This window comes from Gymnogyps californianus, chromosome 6 (genome assembly GCF_018139145.2).
Source record: "Gymnogyps californianus isolate 813 chromosome 6, ASM1813914v2, whole genome shotgun sequence".
Taxonomy (NCBI): Eukaryota; Metazoa; Chordata; class Aves; order Accipitriformes; family Cathartidae; genus Gymnogyps; species Gymnogyps californianus.
The window spans coordinates 27,984,116-28,002,195 of NC_059476.1; the positions used below are offsets into that span (position 1 = coordinate 27,984,116).

General features: G+C 39.7%; 1 protein-coding gene across 1 annotated transcript in view; it reads left to right on the forward strand.

Moving 5' to 3' along the window:
- The window catches only part of ZMIZ1 (zinc finger MIZ-type containing 1), a 309,751-nt gene that overhangs the window by 171,468 nt on the left and 120,203 nt on the right, over nucleotides 1-18,080 (forward strand). Inside the window, exon 5 of the mRNA XM_050898815.1 lies at nucleotides 4,625-4,730. Within this exon, the coding sequence (XP_050754772.1) occupies nucleotides 4,625-4,730 (106 nt within the window). The remainder of the gene's footprint in view (nucleotides 1-4,624; nucleotides 4,731-18,080) is intronic.

Consider the following 18,080-nt stretch of genomic DNA (forward strand, 5'->3'; position numbering starts at 1 on the left):
CTTACAGCATTGCAGAATGAAGTCATGGTTGAACACATGGTGCTACCTGCATGTTGTCTGAGTTTTTGCTGATGTGCTCAACTTGAATTAGCAGTTAGAGAAAGCTTGAGTATGTTTGCAAGTGGTATCATATCACTTAGCCATAACATTGAATGGGTAAGTGAAACTGTGTTGACTTGATCCCATCTGATCGGCACTGTTACCTGAGTAAGATCAAAATCACAGGAAGTTTCAAACGTGGGAGAGTTCCTGGGACAGGATTCAGACTGAGCTGGGTGGCTCCAGTCAGCAGCAGGTGTCTGGAATTGCTAAGATTCGGCTTGGGATGGACCTAAGGGAACACGGTGTCTATTCTTTTTCCCCAGGCTGGGAAGTCATACAGACATTGTCTGGTCTGCTGTAAATCCCCTTACCCCATAAACGCCAGGGATTGATAGGTAGCCTGTCCCAGTGCTTGATGATTAATACCTAGAACATTTTCCCAGTATTTATCCTTAGTCACTTGTACACTGAGCAGATGAATTCTGCTGTGTGTTCCTAATTTTCTATTTGGGCATTTGATTTTTCTTTTCCATCAATAGTATTTCATATGTGTCTTTGGCCTGGTTTTTGGAACATTTTTCCAGTTTATAAAGATTATTTTAAGCTCTTATCCTGTCCTCTTAAGTGTTTACAGACTCTTCTGCCTGTTATCATCTAGAAGTTTTGCCATTTACTCTGTTTCATTGTCCAAGTCATGACTGACTACATAGAAATGACCTGTATCCAGGACAACTTATGATTTGACAGAGGACTATTCATTAATAATCTGAGTAAAATCTATACTACTGTCATCTGGGCTATGTTCCTCTGTTATGACAGTGTCATATAGGGCAATGTCAAAAGGCATATTAGAGTTAAGGTATGTTACATCCACTACCTTCCTTACACTTACAAGGCCAGTTAACTCATCAAAGAATAAAACTGCACTGTGCTGACAGATTCATGATGATGTTCTGTATTACTCACCTAATATTTGTTTAGTTATTTGTTTTGTTGTCTGTCTGGGTACCTGTAATTTCTAAGATTCACCTTTTTACCATCTTAAAACCAGAGATTTGATGTGCCTCCAAGGTCTCTGTCTTGAATGAATTCCTGAAGATAATCGTTAGCAGTTACAAGGTTTGCCCGGGCTAGTTCCTTTGAGGCACACTAAGGTAAATTTCAGCAGGGTCTGCTGACTTGAATATATTAAACTTACCAAATGTCTTGTAGTTAGTTCTTCACGTTTTCTGGATCATATTCCTATGATGCATTTGTCATCTTGTTTCTGAGAAATCTCAGTGTTTATTTAAAAGGCCAGGAGGTCCCTTGCATACAGATTCACCAGAGGAAAGCCTTCCAAGTACTTAGTGAGCAATGTCTGACTTCAGTTGTAGGCAACCTGAAACAGGGTCTTTGGAGGATATATGATCTGTTTTGTTTGACTTTCATTTTGAAACAGAAATAAGTCTTTAGCTGTCACAACTGAAAGAAAAACTTTAAACTTGAAATACAGTTAATGCAAAAATTCATAAGCCTATGAAGTAACTGGAAATAAAAAGTGAACCGCCCTATTCGTGTTGACCAAGGGGGTCGCTGAGGAGTGGTGTACAAAAGCCAAGGGCTAGGGGAGAAGGGCCCAGAGAAAGCCCTCTTGAGCACAGTTTGACCAGTTTGTTTTACAGAGCCTCTTTCCGCATTTAGCAGAGTGCATAGAAGAAAAATTTACGTGGAAAATTACTCTTGCAAAATGGAAATTTTATTAGAAATGTCTGTTTTCTATTAAGTAGCTGAGGGTTGTTTTGTTCTTTTGAGAGGAGTAGGGTTTTTAGTGGTTTGTCAGTGGAAGCACTTTCTTTCAAATTTAGACTATTATTTTTTATTTTTTTTAGCTAAAAGGAATGTACAATTTGTTTTCCTTCACATTTTTCATGAAAAAGTTGAGCAATAAGTAACAGTTTGACTGGCTGACTTCTAGACTCACAAGTTCAGATTCTGCCTTCTCATGCTTAGTCTTCTGGTTGCAGTGCTTGCTAAGGTATAGCTTCACCCATGTCAAAGTAGGCTTTAGCAGGACGATGCTGTGGCCATTGGGGTGCAGTCAGCGTTGGGGCTGCATGCCCTGGCATGTGGAAGCTCTGCTTTTGGCCACAGTGAGGTACAGAGCAGTGCTTTCTCTGGCAGAAGAAATTAAGAAAAGGAAACTGATGTCAAATGAGAGTGTAACAGGTTAGGCCTCAGCCTGTTGTTGGGACTCGAACTGACCCAGACTTTGCAATCTATTCAGTGAAGACATTGCAATCATAGATTGGCTTTCATGGGCTCAGGGTTTTACGATTCTCTGTATTTCCTAAATTACCTTGTAGAATTTTTTCCATAATTAGCAAGATGTCAGTTGAGAGCAGTGATTTGGCCTCTGGCCAGCAGGGTCTCAGTATTTGTAGCTTCATGTTTTAAAATGAACCAAGCACATAAGCAGACAGTGCATTTCTTAAGTTACCATGTGCTCACTGATGAGCAGGTGTATCTGCCTTCGTTCCTGTCCAGTTTCAAAATAAATAGTTCAATGATAATGTGCTTTTCCAAAACAGAAAATGGGAGGCCCCTTTCTCCTTTATTTTACAGACCTGATTAACACTCTGAAATGTGTTCCTCTGTGATGGTACAGTAGATGATGCCTAAAGGAGTTTAAATAATGTTTACACATTAGTGAGACATTGCCCTCAGGAGCCTTTAACCAGATGGTTTTTTTAAAGGAGCTTTCTGTCTACTTCCTACTGATCCCTTCCCTAATGTCTACCTGTCAGTGGCTGAACTATGGTGACACTGGAAGTAGGAAAGGGCAACAGTTAGATTTGCAAGTGTGTAAGTGTCTTCCAGATCTCATAGCAGTCCACCAGTCTTCACTCCTATTGCTAACTTAGCATGAAATACGAGATATGTTGTTGTTCTGCTGTTGTTCTTTTGGTTGTGTTTTTTTATTTTATCTTATTTTTGCAAGTTTGGACCTAGAGTCTTAGCCAGGATATTGACAACAATCAGACTTGTAAGTGTCAAGGATTAAAGGCTGATCTACCAAGTTGGAAATATTTTTTGATTTATCAAAAATAATTGCATTCTTTCCCACAAATTATTTTTTCTTTCCTATCTAAAACTTACAATAGTAATTGTAAAGAGAAACAGGAGATAAAACAGTAGGTATGTTCTAGGGTTGTGTATTATTGTACTGATTATCCCAAATTCTCATTTCATTTCCCTGAAGCTCTCTACTCAATTTTGAGATTGGGAGGGTTAAAAAAAATTTAGGGAGGGGACACTCCCACCTGATAAAGTCCTGTGAATCTGTAATTTCTAAATTAATAGGAACAACAGAAACAACAAAAATCTACCTGGGAACTTTACCCATGCTAATTCTTTCTTAAGAAAGAAATTTGGTTCTTAATTGTTAATTAGGAAAAGTAGATATTGGAAAAAGTTCAGAATAATAAGATTCATGTAATAGTGTTGAGTAGGTAGGGCAGAATAGTGCATTTGTTTACCATTTGTAGGTTATCACATACGTTGGTTCTTTACTCTGTTCTATACTGTTGCTTTTTGGGGGGAACTAGTCCTGGACACAGATAATTGCAGTGTCATTAATTTAGAAAGAAGCTTTCAGATGGAGATAGGGGTGGGAAAAGGATATTTTCTTGTCTTGTAAGCTATTTAGGATAGGGACTTTCTTTTGCTTCACACAAGGAAATGGTGTTCTGTTTCTTACGGAGTTCCTTCACCATTGTTTCAATGCAAAGGAGTAATGGCAATGTTAAGAATAACCTGTTTTATCTATGCCTCTGAGTCTGAAGTCATCCTGTGCCACTAGAAGGCAATATAAAAGCTCTACTGTGTATAACGTTAATGTAGTTTGCCAGAATGACCGCAGTATTGTGTGCAGTCTTTGATTTGCCTAGTTCTGCTAGTCCTTCTAGATCAGTCAAAAAAAAAAAAACAAAACCAACCAACAATTAAGAAAAAATCTCTCCCTTTTTAATGTGTTTGGCAAATACTTCTTGCACAGGCCTGTTTATTCTAAAACTGTAGTAAATGTGCTTCCCAGTATGGTATTGTTGAAATGCAGCAACTGTGACACGGATCACAGCATAGGAGAACACTGCCCATCAGTGTGGACGAGGGCATTTTAACCTAAAGGACCTGGGTACTGCTCTTGAGAACAGGGCCAGGAACTGCTTGTGACACAGAGACAGAGACTTAGGGACTTCTCACCCTGAAGTCTCAAGTACAGTAAAATGTATTCTGTACAATCTTTGCATACATTTCTCTTGCATTATTTCTTCTGGAAAAGCTTTGTCTCTCCAACTTTCATGGAATTACCAGGCCTTTCTTCTGGTGAGCGGTCAAATAACCAGGTCACCAGAAGACGCCTGTGTTCAGTTTGTTGTGCTTGCACTGGAAACTGCTGGAGAGCAGTGCCTCATACCATGTTTGTACTGTGGCTATCACAGCAGATTCAGTTGCCTAACATTAGTGCTGATAAGCAGGTTAATGTAACTTTGCAAAGAGCTCGAGTAACCCCTAATGAAGCTTTCTCTCTTTCCCTTTGCAGGTGGTTAGTCGAGTGGCAGCTCAGCAAGGATTTGACTTGGATCTTGGATACAGGCTACTGGCAGTATGTGCAGCCAACAGGGACAAATTCACTCCAAAATCAGCTGGTAGGAAAAGACTTTTTTTTGATGTATTACTAATTCTTGGATGGTCATATTCTGAATAAATGCTACCTGCGACTGTCTTGCATTCTTTAAAAAAAAGCAAAACCAACCATGTATTTGGTGATAATAGTGCTTTTAGCATTTCAATGGCATGCTGTTCTGAGGATGCAGGACTTTGGAAATTACTATTTTCCCCAACTAGTGCTGTTCATTGCCCTGTTTGATCTTATAGATGAAATGTTACTTCTAGAAGCATGGATGTTCAATAATTTCATGGTGGGAATGAACACACTCAGGCCCCTCCGTCTTGGTAAACCACTGATTTTCTGCCATGTGTCAGCCTCTAAATCTTTCACATTCATTCTGCACTCCCTGATATATCTATTGCCAAACTTTTACTCCTTGACTGCACATGTCTGTTCAAACAAGTACCATGGTTTCTTGTACATCTAGTCATTAGCTTTAGAATTTTGAGCCAAGAGTAGGGGGCAATGCTATTGGTATAGTATTAAGTAGCCATTTTCCCAGTATTTTACAGTAGTAATCTGTTATAGAGTTCTGATCAAGTAGCAATATTTGATCATGATGTATTGCCATTGCTTCTCTGTGTAGTAAAAGTAGAAAATACACTTCAGGGTCTTTCTGCTTCTCACATGTTTGATTTAACTGGAGCATTTAATTCTGGTTCTCCTTTTCTTAGCTGATGAATGTCAACATAATGTGCACTGGCTTGGAAAACAGGCAGATAACTGTTCCGTTCCAGACTAAGCATGGATAACTTTTCTGCTTAGTACTGAACTGGTATGCAGTCCCTCTTTTAAAACATCAGAAAAGGTTACCTTCTTCCAAAACAGTAATTTGTAGTCAACTGATTGGGTGTTAACATTTCTTTTCATGTTCCTTTTCAGTTTTTATCAGCCCCAAACTTCTTTACTCATGGCTGCCTTTTGTCCTAAGTGCTCTAAGCAGTTCCTCGTGCAAAAGTGGCTTTCACATCAAGGCATATTCACTGGACTTACTGATTTATTTTTTGTATGGGAAGTGATCGTTAATTTTACTAAATGTTGAATAAACTGTCTGATTTTCATCCGGGAAAACTGTGTGGAAGATAAAACATTCAGTTGACCAGGCACGATCTCCCTTTTTTCTGAATTTCTAGTAAGTTTCTCCAGTAATTAGCTATCACATCTCCTCTTCTTGATACTTTTTTTAAAAAGCTTGTCAAATGAAGATTTCCAGCTACGAGTGCATGAAGTGAGACATTAAAACTTTATTTCCTTTGAAAATATTCCTATTAAAATTAGTCATACCTCCTCTCTTACCAATTCTTCCTGAGATGTGTCTCTATCAGTGTGTTAGTGAAGGTGAGGTTGTGAGTCTTTGGATCTTTTCACGTTGTAGTCCTTTTCCTTTAGGGCTTGGATGAGGGGATAGTCTTGAAAACCGCTGGTCAGTCATCACGTCCTAGAAAAGCCCAGTGTCAGTGTTTGATTTCTACCAATAATTACTTTTGGGGAATATAGGCTTTTTTCAACACATTACCTTAGCAATCTGTACAGATTTCAGTCTTTCTGTTGTTAATTGATACAATACTGGGAAAGCTGGTAATGAAATCATATGCTCTTCTCTCAGTGTATTCTAAAAACCTTCTCAGTCCTTTGCTTTGCTTCCTGTTTCCCAGCTGCATACACAACTAATTTATTTCCAATGATCTTAAATATTTGGTTTCACAACTACTTTAGTTTTACCATGTCTACAGTTGTTTCACCAGTTGTTCCAGGGATTTCATCATGCCCATCTACATTGTGGGGTTTTTAGTGCTCTTATTGTGTTATTTTGGGGCATACCATAACATATTTTGTGAAATGTCAGATATAGCCCCTACTCTAAGGATGTCACAGTTACATACAATCTGCGAGAGCTACATCATTGAAGGGGCAACTTGAAAGACTGACAGGCTGGGATTGCAATGTGAGGTCGTTTCAGACCATCCTGACTTTTTTGAAACGGTTCATTTCCACATCTGAATGCATTAACATTTTCTGATTTCTAAAGCAACAGTGGCTCTGCTCCCTCGTTCATTTTTTGTAAAAATGTTGAGACTGTCCTTTGCTTTTTTTTGTAAACAGTGTGCATCATTGAAAGCCGCCTTTCATGATTTGCTTAAGTTGTGGTCAAGGATGCTTGCATGTTGTTTTGAGTAACTCATTCTTTTTTCTGTTACATCTATTGAAAGACACCTTCAACACTTCTTCCAGTCACTTTCCTACAGAAATCCCCTCATGTAGATATCAAATGGCATTATTTTTAATGAATAAGCATTTCTTTTTCCCTTCCTCCAGGCTTAAGGGGAATTTACAATGGTTTGAATTTATTCCTCCAAGTATGAATTTAATGCTGCCAAAGGGATCGCTCTGGAAACATTTTTAATCCATATTGTTTAGTGTCTGACATTCTGAAACGTAAGGAGAAAAAAAACACTTTCTAATTAAAACACATTTGAGTAGGTGAACACTGGGGAAAAATATTTGCACCAAATCCTTTCAAGGGTCATCCACTATTCATACCTCTGTACAGCTTAGGACAAGGCTTGTTGACTGATGTCCTGCAGGCTGGGACGCCTGGAGTGGCCTGGCAGTGGTGGCTGGCAGGCTTTGCAGCTCTGCTGTGTGGACCAGGTGGACCACCCCAACCTGATGTCCCCCAGGTCTGCTGATTTGCAGAGGCAGCTGAACCAGTGCAATTGGTAGTCCTGCTCCTGTTCTCCAGCAATTCTCAGCCTGAGCTTGCTCAGGGACCTGTACTGGCAGAACAACTTTTGCTGGTACAGCTTGTTTTCTGTTTGACTGGCTCCCTGAGCTGGCTCTCTGCAGGGCCTCAGGAGAGTGAGAGTCCCCATGGCAGTGCCCGAGGGTCTCGGTTATCCCTGAGGTTAGAGGGCTGCCAAACTGGCTCAACTCTATGGGAAACCCACACCCCTCGCTCATGCAATTGGGCCCGCGCTGTTTCATCCCAGTTGGTTTAAACTGTTTTGGTGGTAGCTCCCTGCTAAGCTGAAGAGGTTGAGGAGTGATTACAGGAGCTGCAGATGGCAGATCAGAGTACAGGCAAGCATGGGGGGAAGCAGGGAGAGATGAGAGGCTGGAGCCAGGTGGGACAGCAACCTTCTCAGGTGGCACAGCCTTAGCCAGGGGGAAGGCAGGGGAACAGACCAAGAGCTGTCAGCTCCTTAGCATTTCCCATCCAGGACCGTTTGGTGTTGCCGAGACAGTGTTTGATGTCCTGCTTTTTTGTCTTGTTTTACTTGGCCATTGATATAGTTAACAATTAGCTAATACAAATTGTTTTGGAGAATGCCTTGAGGGGACACCCATGTGGCATGAAAAGTATTAAAAAGTTGCCATGTGTGCTTTTAAATAGTAATGATGATTTAATGACTGTGCCTTTTGTCTCCACTTTCTGGTGTTTGTACCTGAAATAATAGCTGTGCCTCCTTTTATTCTTCTAGCCCATGCTGCTGCATCTGGGCAGCTGCCTCAGCAGGAGGTCAAATACAGCGTTTCCCACCCTGAAGACAAATGACAAAGCCTTTAAAAATATATGTGTCTCTTTCGGTGACAGCTGCTCCCCAAACCTTCCACCGCAAATTCCTTTGCCTTGTTGTGACACCTATAGGGAATGGCCCAGCAGGTTAGCTGCCTGCTCATTTGCTTTCAAACTGCAGCAACCTCAGTCGCTCTTAGTATGTGAGTGCATAGGTGTTTGCGTATTCCCATTTTTCTTCCTTAAGCCTGAAGAAGACCTTCTTTCTGAATAGTGCTTGCTTGGACCTTTTCTGAGCATGATACCTGCTGCTTTTGTCCTTCCTGTAGAAGATTTTAAGTGATTTGATAGCTTTATTTTAAGGTCTGCTATTCAAGTAAAACAGAGTTCACTGATCAGAGTGTTTATTAAAAAAAAAAAAGAAAAAGAAAAAAAAAGAGAGGGAATAATTTTCTGTTCTGAAATATTTTTTTAAAAAAATACTTTATCGAGCTACTGAACTTCATTGCTCTTGTAGCTACTTTTGCTTTTGTCAGGAGGCCAAGCTGAGGCCAGACAAGGGGACGGCAGGATGAGATCATACAGGGAGCTTTGTCAGAAAAGGACAGTGTTCAGTATCTCTGTAAAGAGAGAGAGGGAAGAAGGAGCCTGAGGGCAGAACTGTGCAGAAAAGGTACTTTAGCAATCACTGAGAAGCTACAGCAAACAAATGCAGTGATAGCTTGGATGGGCAGCTAAGTGTTAGATGTTTGATAGCAGAGATAGCAACCCCTTTTTGATATTGCTTTGTTTTCAGTCCTTTAGGCTCTGCCTGGTGTGCTTTCGATTTTACTTTTCAAGAGCAGCATTACTTAATAATCTTAATTTTGTATGAAACATAAACTAAAACTTTATGGTATTTGAGGATTTTGCATTATGTTTTGTTTATTTCTTTAGCTTTAATCATTGTAATAAAACTGTAAAATAATAGGGCTGTTCTTAGTGGATATGATACCAAAGCTGTGAATAAATTGAACCCTGGGTTAACAAAGGTATTTGCAGTGAGAGTAATGGCAAATGGTGGTGTTAAAACATCACTGGACAAGATACTGAGACCTAAGGTATGTCCTGATCAGGCTATGTCATCTAACGTGTTTTACTGCCTTGTTTCAAAGCAATAGTATAGATTGGACAAAGTGTATTTTGGTGTATTATCAAATCAGACTTATAGAAATGTGAGAAAAGGAGAGAAGAAATGAGGCTGCAATATGAATGAGGAAAAGGTAGAAAGTAAGGATAACCTCTAGATTATGGGAGACCATAAGGCTAGATGAACACTTTGCCTAAGTTTCCAGTAATAATGCTCACATTATCTGTGGAGACAAGGCAAACCAAGGCAGCTGAAAGGATTACAAGTATAGAATGGAAATTACTACAGCCAAGGCTGATGGCATCCTTCCAGCTAGAAGGCACCGAATGATCGACATGCCTACATTTGGAAAGAAATAGCATATGAATTGTCAGTCTCATGCCTCACACCAAAGATTTTCAGCAAATCATTCATGTCAAAATGGTCTCACATGACTGGAGAAGAAATACAAATGCTGTACCTGTACTTAGGAAGGTGGCTGATAAGAAGAATGAGTAGGCAGCTTTATGAGAATAGAGTAGAAGAGCTTGGCTTGGGTTGTTCATTAAATGAAAGCTGAGCAGAGTTTTGAAATATATGTAAATACTAACAAATAACAACTTAGACCAAGAAGAGCTATGAAGCTACAGGACAGTGTTGGCACAAAAACATGTAGGTGTAAATTGAATAAATTATTGAAATAAGGGGGGAATTCTGAACTATTAGGGCAGTTGCATTTGGAAAATATTTTCAGTTAGAATGGCAGCGGAGAGGAAGGGAGCAGGGGAAAGGAGAATGGAAAATCAAACTGCCTTTTTAAAGATAAAACTCAATAAACATATGAAACTGACTGTATAATGTGGTTCTTGATGTAGTTGGAAGCTGGTTAAGAAGCTTTATCTATGTAGTCCTAAATTCTTGCTACATTTCCATGCAGCTGTCTGATCCATTGGTACTTACAGTTAGCGTCCTAAAACTGTCCACTTGACACTCCATTAAAATAAAGGCATCATTTTCTTTTAGCTGTTACCTTCTGAAACAGCTTTTGATGCAGAAGACTGACTACATTTCAGGTGATCTCTAGGTTCACTTCCCAGCTCTTAGCACAGATTCTCACTGTGTGCCCTTGGCTGCTTTGCTCTCTGTTTTGTAGTTTTGTATCTTTGAAGCAAGGATAGTAATACACCTTCCATCTCACTTTTATTTGTCTGGTTTAATTAAATTCAATATTATGCAGGACAGAAACTACCTCTTCCCCTGTAGGTATGTATCCAGTGCAGCGGAGCCATGGTTTCAGCTGGGACACTTACGCTTTGTTATCATACAGATCAAATAATTCTGTTCTGGAACATATATTGGCAAGATATACCTTTGTTGCAACTAAGGCTCTCTTTCCTAAAGATTTATTGTATGGATACTACAAATAAATGAGTAATTAATTCTTAATTCATTCAGATTATGGGGTTAGTTTCACTAGTTTCTGTTAATGAAGTTGGCATCTCTCCTTGACCAAAGGGAAGCACAGTCAGTACTGTTGCTTAGTGGCAAGCAGCATTAATTCATGTCTGTAGTCTGTGACAGCCACATTTACATTGACTACAGAAAACGGGATCGCAAGGAAGGCACAGTGGACTTCGCCCATTTGTCTTGCCCATGAGTTTATTCAGAGCAAAACTCTAAAAGACCTGCAGTTTGGAAAATTATATCCTGTATCTGGAGCCTCTGTCAGGTTGGCTTGGCATGCGGCAGACTTGTCAGGAGTCAGCTCTCAAACATCTTGAGATGGAGCATCTGAAGAGCCTGCAGAATGAGAGATGCTGTTCCCCACTGGGCCTTACTTGTTCGAGCTGTTCCTGTTCCCCTCCTCTGAGATGTCTGCTGCTGATGCATTTGGTCTGCCTTCTACTCTTAGAAGAAACATAATCATACTTGTGTCAGACTTTCGTTATCCTCGGGTTGGCAATTCTTCTTCATCTTTAATGTGAGTTTTGGGGCCTCATGACATACCTATGTAGATAGGTATTATTTTGCTGGAATGGAAACTTACGTCCTTTTTGGCATTCACTGTTCTGTTTTGCACTTGAACACCTATGTTTGTAAAGGAGGTTGCATGGCCGAGCTGCTGCTGCTTTATTCTGTCTAGCCAAAATATCAGGTGGTTTATCTGGCCTATTCTTTTTGACATTTGACAGGTCCTTGTTACCATGGTACCAATTCTGACTTTGAGAGATGTAGCAGTAAAACTCTGTTGCCAGCTTGGAGCATTTTTGCACTAATGCCTTTAGTGTAGCACTTGGGAAAATTGCAGAGACTCAACTATAGCAACAAGCTAGCTCTGCTGTTTTCTTAGTCTGTGCCTTGGATTTTCGTGAGGCTGGTACTTATCTGAATGCTCACTTTGCTGTGGATTTGAAGTATATAGTGAATTAGCTCATCATGCGATTCCTGGGCAGTATCTTTTCCTAGTGTGCGCAACACACTTTCACTCGAACTGGAACTGACATTCTCCAGAGAAGATTTCTGTTGATTTCTATCACTGTTTTCTGTCTTCTGCTTCAGGGATCCTGTATGTGCTGAGAGCAACTGAAAATTTGGTGATAGAGACAGACTAGAGCTTGGTCTCAGTGTGAACTTTGATGTTTTATTTTCTGTTGTTGTTATCTGTCCCTCTGAAAATGAGGTAAGTCACAAATGGAAAGTAAGAAGGGAGGCAGCTGTGAAAACATACATATATTCATGGGAGAGAAGAAAGCAAACTCTTCAGAATGGCATTTGCCCTTTACAAGTTACCTTTTCTCAGCTTACAGCATGCAGTCCTGAACGTGTTCCCTTTTGAGCTGCAGTGCATCCAAATGTACCTCACTGCCAGTGCTCTTTTATCAGCCTGTATGTCTTGGAGGCATTCAAAGAAGTTCATGAGGAGTCCAGCTATAACAGTAACATAACAACTTCCATGGGGATTGGTAGCTTTTTTGCTGCTGGAGGGCTGAACAACCAAAAGCATGAACTGTGCGAACAGATCAGATCATCAAGCTCCAGGACAGCAAGTTCACTTCCTAAATACAATTGAGATTCCACTGGTCAAAATTTCAGATCCGTTCCTAATTCCTGCAGGTTTGTCTGCAGCATGTAGTCAGCCTGTTAAGAAAAGTTCTTGCTCTGAACACTCCAGAGACGACACTCTGTGAAACACACTGCTTAATAGACAAGACGTTATATGCAGTATTTCTCTTTAAAAAGAGAGATTTCCGTACTGAGAAGTCTTCCTGAATAAGTGTTTTAGTGTTTCATCTTTTCTAATGCTCGTGTTCAAGTACACCTGTTAAAGTATGCTGATAGCAAGATATTTACATAAGTGCTATGTGATAAAATGCATTCCTTTAGATATCAGTTAAAGAATAATCAAAGAATCATAAGGATTCATCATCGTAGATTGTTCTAATTTGTATTAGTCTTTGTGCCTCTTCATGAGAGGGGATTCAAGGAGACAGACCACAGAATAACAGAAACTGGATTTGAAGAGAGCTATTAAGTAATATATTCCCAAAACAAATGCAGTATTGTTCCTTATAATGTGTGCTGTTTTTCTGAGAAGTTCATTAGAGGTTAGCATGTTCGTGTTTGATAAGGCTTCTGGATTGTTTCCATTTTATGGATTCTTTTTGTCTCAACTTATTTCAGTTTCAGTAACACACGTAACGAAAACCATCAAATTGGCTCTCCTCTGTAGGTTTTCCAGATGCCGAGGTAAATATTCCCTTTTTATTTTTTGATAGTCTGATTAAAACTTCAAGGATATTTGTGTCTCGTTGTGAACTTTTATGAATATCCTAATAAAGCCATACTTTCCTTATTTATTCCTGACAGATCTGTATATGCTAAGTCATGCTTTGTAGCTGTTATCAATAACACCTGACTTGAGGAATAAATGGAAGAAATAAAATGTCACTCAAAACAAACAAACAAAAAAGTCATGAAGTTTAGTAGCTTAACAATAATAAAACCCAAAAGGTGTGAATCTGAAACTAGAAGCTTCAGTTGTTTCGAATCTTATTTCTGTGACTTAAACCAGGCTTTTGGGAAAGTCTGGATGTGAAGTCCAAGAAACAATTCTGTGATGGTGAATGTGTCTCTGCTCCTGTAAGATGTCTCCATAGATGTAGTTGTTGTTGGGGCCGGGGCTCATAGATACGATTTCCTAATGTGGTGGAAGGGAAAAATTATCAAGCGTTAAGATGCCTGGATATTGTGCAGTCCTAAGCAAATCTCTTTGACTCTTTTACCTGTCTGTATAGTAGGTATCTCTGTTGTACCTGTGCTTTGTTGTTGTGAATATGTATTTCTTCCATGCACTGTTACAAAGAACCATTGTGTCTTTGTGTTTTGTATGAACTGAGTATCTGCTCGACTTCAGAGATTCACTCTCAGCAAAACTTAAAGTAGTAGCATTTCATGCAGAAAGTTAGCTTCTGTGAAATATGTGATCAAACTAACGGTTAAATGTAACCCCCTTCAATATATTCCTTATTTCTTTGAGAAATGCCTGCATTTAAAGTGTGCTGGAGTTACTAAATTTGGTGGACAGAACAAGTTACAGATTTTTGAATCCTGCCTGCCTGCATTGTCATTTCCCAAAGCCCTGTTCAGGGCTCTGTAGATTCGAACCTGCAGCCACAGACACCATTCCCTAGTTTCAGGTTCACAGACTGGTTTAAAATGTACATCTTCTAAAGCAAGTTCTCACAGGAAACATAAATTTCAACATTTTTAAAGGCAAATATTACTGACTTGGCTTTGAACTCAATAATAGAAGGCTGAACAGGGACTGCTCCTGAGGAGATAAATTGAACGCTGAACATCTGCGTACAAAGCAGGGTATTTGTTTCTTGTGTGATAGTCTCCCCTATGATTGTCTGGTCAGACCCAAATGACATTAATCTTGCTCACTCTGGAAGATATTGTCTTTCCATCATAGAAAAAACAAATGAAATTATTTAGTGTATTTACTGCAGAAGCAATTTCAATTAAGGCAAAGAACCAGAGAGACCTCTGGGTTCTCAGTGTGAAAAATGACTCACTGCTGGTCTAAAATGAGATTGGGAGATGTAAATTGTTGGAAATTTGTAACAGTTGCTGTCTCCCACTGGGAATGTTGGAGTGGTCCTAGTGGTCCTTGAAAAGCCAGATACCACTGCAAGCGGTAAGGGGGTTTTGCTTTAGATGTCTTCTAGTATTACAGCTAAATGTGTTTGTCTGAAATAATTAGCAGTAACTACAGTAACTGTGACTTGACCAAAGGAAAAGCAACAAGGTACTGGAGTTGTGTCACCGTTTGTGCTGTCTTGAGAGCAAAAGCAAAGACTTCAGGTAGATCTTCGTTAGAACCAAAATTGTGTAAACCTCCTTTCTGTGTTCTGTTACAACATCTAGCATGCTTTACAGGACAGTAAATTGTTTTAAAATACTGACTTAAAGTTTTACTCGCTTTAGCTAAATACACATCCGATACCTAGGATGAGCATCGTTGTGAGCTGGAGAAGGGCTAGACTGACATTGTGGCCTAGCAACTGTCAGAATCGAAGAAAGAAAAAATGTTCTTCCAAAAGAGAGAGATTCTTTTTTCTTCTTTCAGTGTGTGGAAAAATTAATAGGTAAAGACAAAGTCTTCGGTTGGAGCAAATTCTGTGGTCATTTGATTCTTTGCAGCCAGTTATTGCTACCAGCTTGCAGTGGTGGAGAAGGAAGGCAGAAGCTCCTTAGCCAAGGCAGTGGCAGTACAGTATGATGGCTGCCGCTCAAGGAGTTCCTGCCTCTGTGCCACTCTCAGCTATATCAAAACAATTGTGTGAAGCTGCGTGCTTGGCATGGGATCTGAGGACTGATCTGCCTTTTAGAGAATCTTGATAGAGGGGTGGAAAGAAGTGTTGCGTTGTCTGTTTTGTGTAAGCGGGATCAGCCCCCACGCAGAATCATTCAGTGCCTCTAAAGCGACAGTAAGCTGTGATGAGAAACAAAATAATGTCTGAGAGCAAAGTCCTTAAGCTTGTGACGCAAAGCTGGTGGATCATTAGATCACTGCTGGAGTTATAGAATCATAGAATAGTTTGGGTTGGAAGGGACCTTTAAAGGTCATCTAGTCCAATCCCCCTGCAATGAGTAGGGACATCTTCAACTACATCAGGTTGCTCAGAGCGCCATCCAACCTGACCTTGAATGTTTCCAGGGATGGGGCATCTACCACCTCTCTGGGCAACCTGTTCCAGTGCCTCACCACCCTCATTGTAAAAAATTTCTTCCTTATATCTAGTCTAAATCTACCCTCTTTTACTTTAAAACCATTACCCCTTGTTCTATCACAACAGGCCCTGCTGAAAGTTTGTCCCTATCTTTCTTATAAGCCCCGTTTAAGTACTGAAAGGCTGCAATAAGGTCTCCCCAGAGCCTTCTCTTCTCCAGGCTGAACAACCCCAACTCTCTCAGCCTTTCTTCATAGGAGATAGGAATAATGGTTATTGATTATAAGATACCTCTGACACACACCAAAATTCAAACAGTTCAAACTGAGTGAATTTATTGCTAATATGAGAACCCAAACCATGTGTCAGAGCAAAGAAGTCAGTTGAGCAGAGTTCAGCAGCCAGTCTTCCTGTAGAGTCCTTGCTAGGAGCTAGGCTTCAAACAGACCTCAGTCCTTATGAAGGACAGCAGAGTGGTTTTCAGCATCCCTTTAGAACAGCTACATATGCAGAGGTATTTCAGCATTTTTCTTTTTTTCTTTGATTGTAATGTGTGGTGTAGCAAACATTGAAGGTGATGTTAGGAAAACAGAGGGGAAATCCTAACTGCCATGTCTGACTTGGCACAGTCCCCTTTGGTTCAGTCAGCACTACAGATTGCCAGACTTCTGCAGCTGAAAGTATGTTCTGTGTTCCTCATATTTTCTTGATCTGGTAGAATTTATATCTTTGTGCATCAGTGATAAATGTATGCTTTCATGCAGAGAGAGTGGAAGAGCCAGAGTCTCCAACTCTGGGGACGGTTACGTTTTCAAATCGAGGGAGGATGGGAAATATGTTGGCCCCACATTTAATTAAATCTTAAACTGGTCAATCAGATAGTCTTAAACTCTATAGAAGGATAATGATGACCTCTAAGGATAGTCTTCAAAAAGCTAACACTGATACATGACTGACAGTCTCTGCGTGATACAAATCATTCTGGAGGGGAATTTTGTAGAGAAGAAAATAAAACTAAACTTAGGATCTGGAAGGAATGTGAGCATATACGTGCATCTATTGTGAAGTAAATATATTTGGACTGTGGTTTGAAAACATACTGGAAACTTGGAATAGTCAGATATTAATTATATACGTTGCCCCATGAAAGGAAACCGTTTATTCTGCAGGTGCCATTTAGTCTACAAAGGTGAAAAAAAAGTCTGTAAAGGATCATTGTTCTATTGTTGCATTTATTTGCATAGGTGATGTTTTTATCTGCCTTTCATCTCTCTGTCCAAAACTCTTTACTTATCATGAGGTCAATAAAGCTACGAAGGTTGTAGAGAGATTGAAAATATAAAACTGCTTGAGAAAGCTCACGTATGTGGAAATAGCTGTCTTCTATAGCAATGTTGGAATTAATTTTTAAGGTTCCATGTCTAGAAGCATTATTTGTTAGTGATGCCTTTTTAAGTCTCCCCTTCTCTGGAGGGAAAGCCTTGATTGCTGGCTGCACAGGATGGTGAGAAATTGTAGATTCGGTGTTTTCAGTGTGCCCAGACCAAACATCATCTGTCCTGCACATTAAACAGTGTCCATTCTTATGGCAGCTGTTTGTAAGTTTTTAAAGCAGTAGAGGAGTAGAGATGACAGAGTTGAAATAGGTCTATTCCTTTTACTGATGCAGCAAAAAGATATGGAGCAAAGAAGGGAGAGGTCACAGTATGGGAGCAGAGGAGAAGGACAGCGTATGCCTGCTCTGCCTGCAAAGCTGGCAAATTCTAGACAAATGAGTTAGTGTGGGAGAGCCTGAATCTTAGGGTAAAAATAGAAATTTTAGGATGAAAAATCTAGATGTGTCCAGGGAAACCCAATCATATGGTAATGCAAAATCCAAAGTAATGGGAATGGGCTAATGAAGTTTTATGAGCTCTGCAGGTAATAATGTGGTTCTCATTATGGCATGCACAAGTTAATAAGCAAATAATACCCCCATAACTAAAATTACTGGCTAAATGAATTTTTCCCTTCATCTCCTTCAACCCCAATATGTCAACCTATCTTAAGAAACTAAATGGCTTTAAAAGAATTGTATTAGTTCTGTCACTTAAAGCATATTGCTTTAATAATCCAACTGGTATGTTCTTATTCTGTTCTTGTGTCTCCAAATGCACTCATGAAGTAGATGGATAGTTGATTTCTTTATATCATCAGCTTTCTCTTCAGTGTAATTTGAGGCTGGACCTTTTTAAACTTTTTTCCAGTGTTCTTTTGAAAGCAGAACGTTAGGTATGTGCCAACAGTTTTTGAGTAAATGAAGGACTAGCTGTCTCGCTACATGCACGCAGTTGTAAGTGGGGTTTCTGAAAAATTGCAAAATCAATGGCATTTCTGATGGATATTTTTCAAAGACCTGTTGGTGTTTTAGCTGTGTATTTACCACTACAATTAATGCAAACTGCATAACAAATCCTTTGCCGTTCC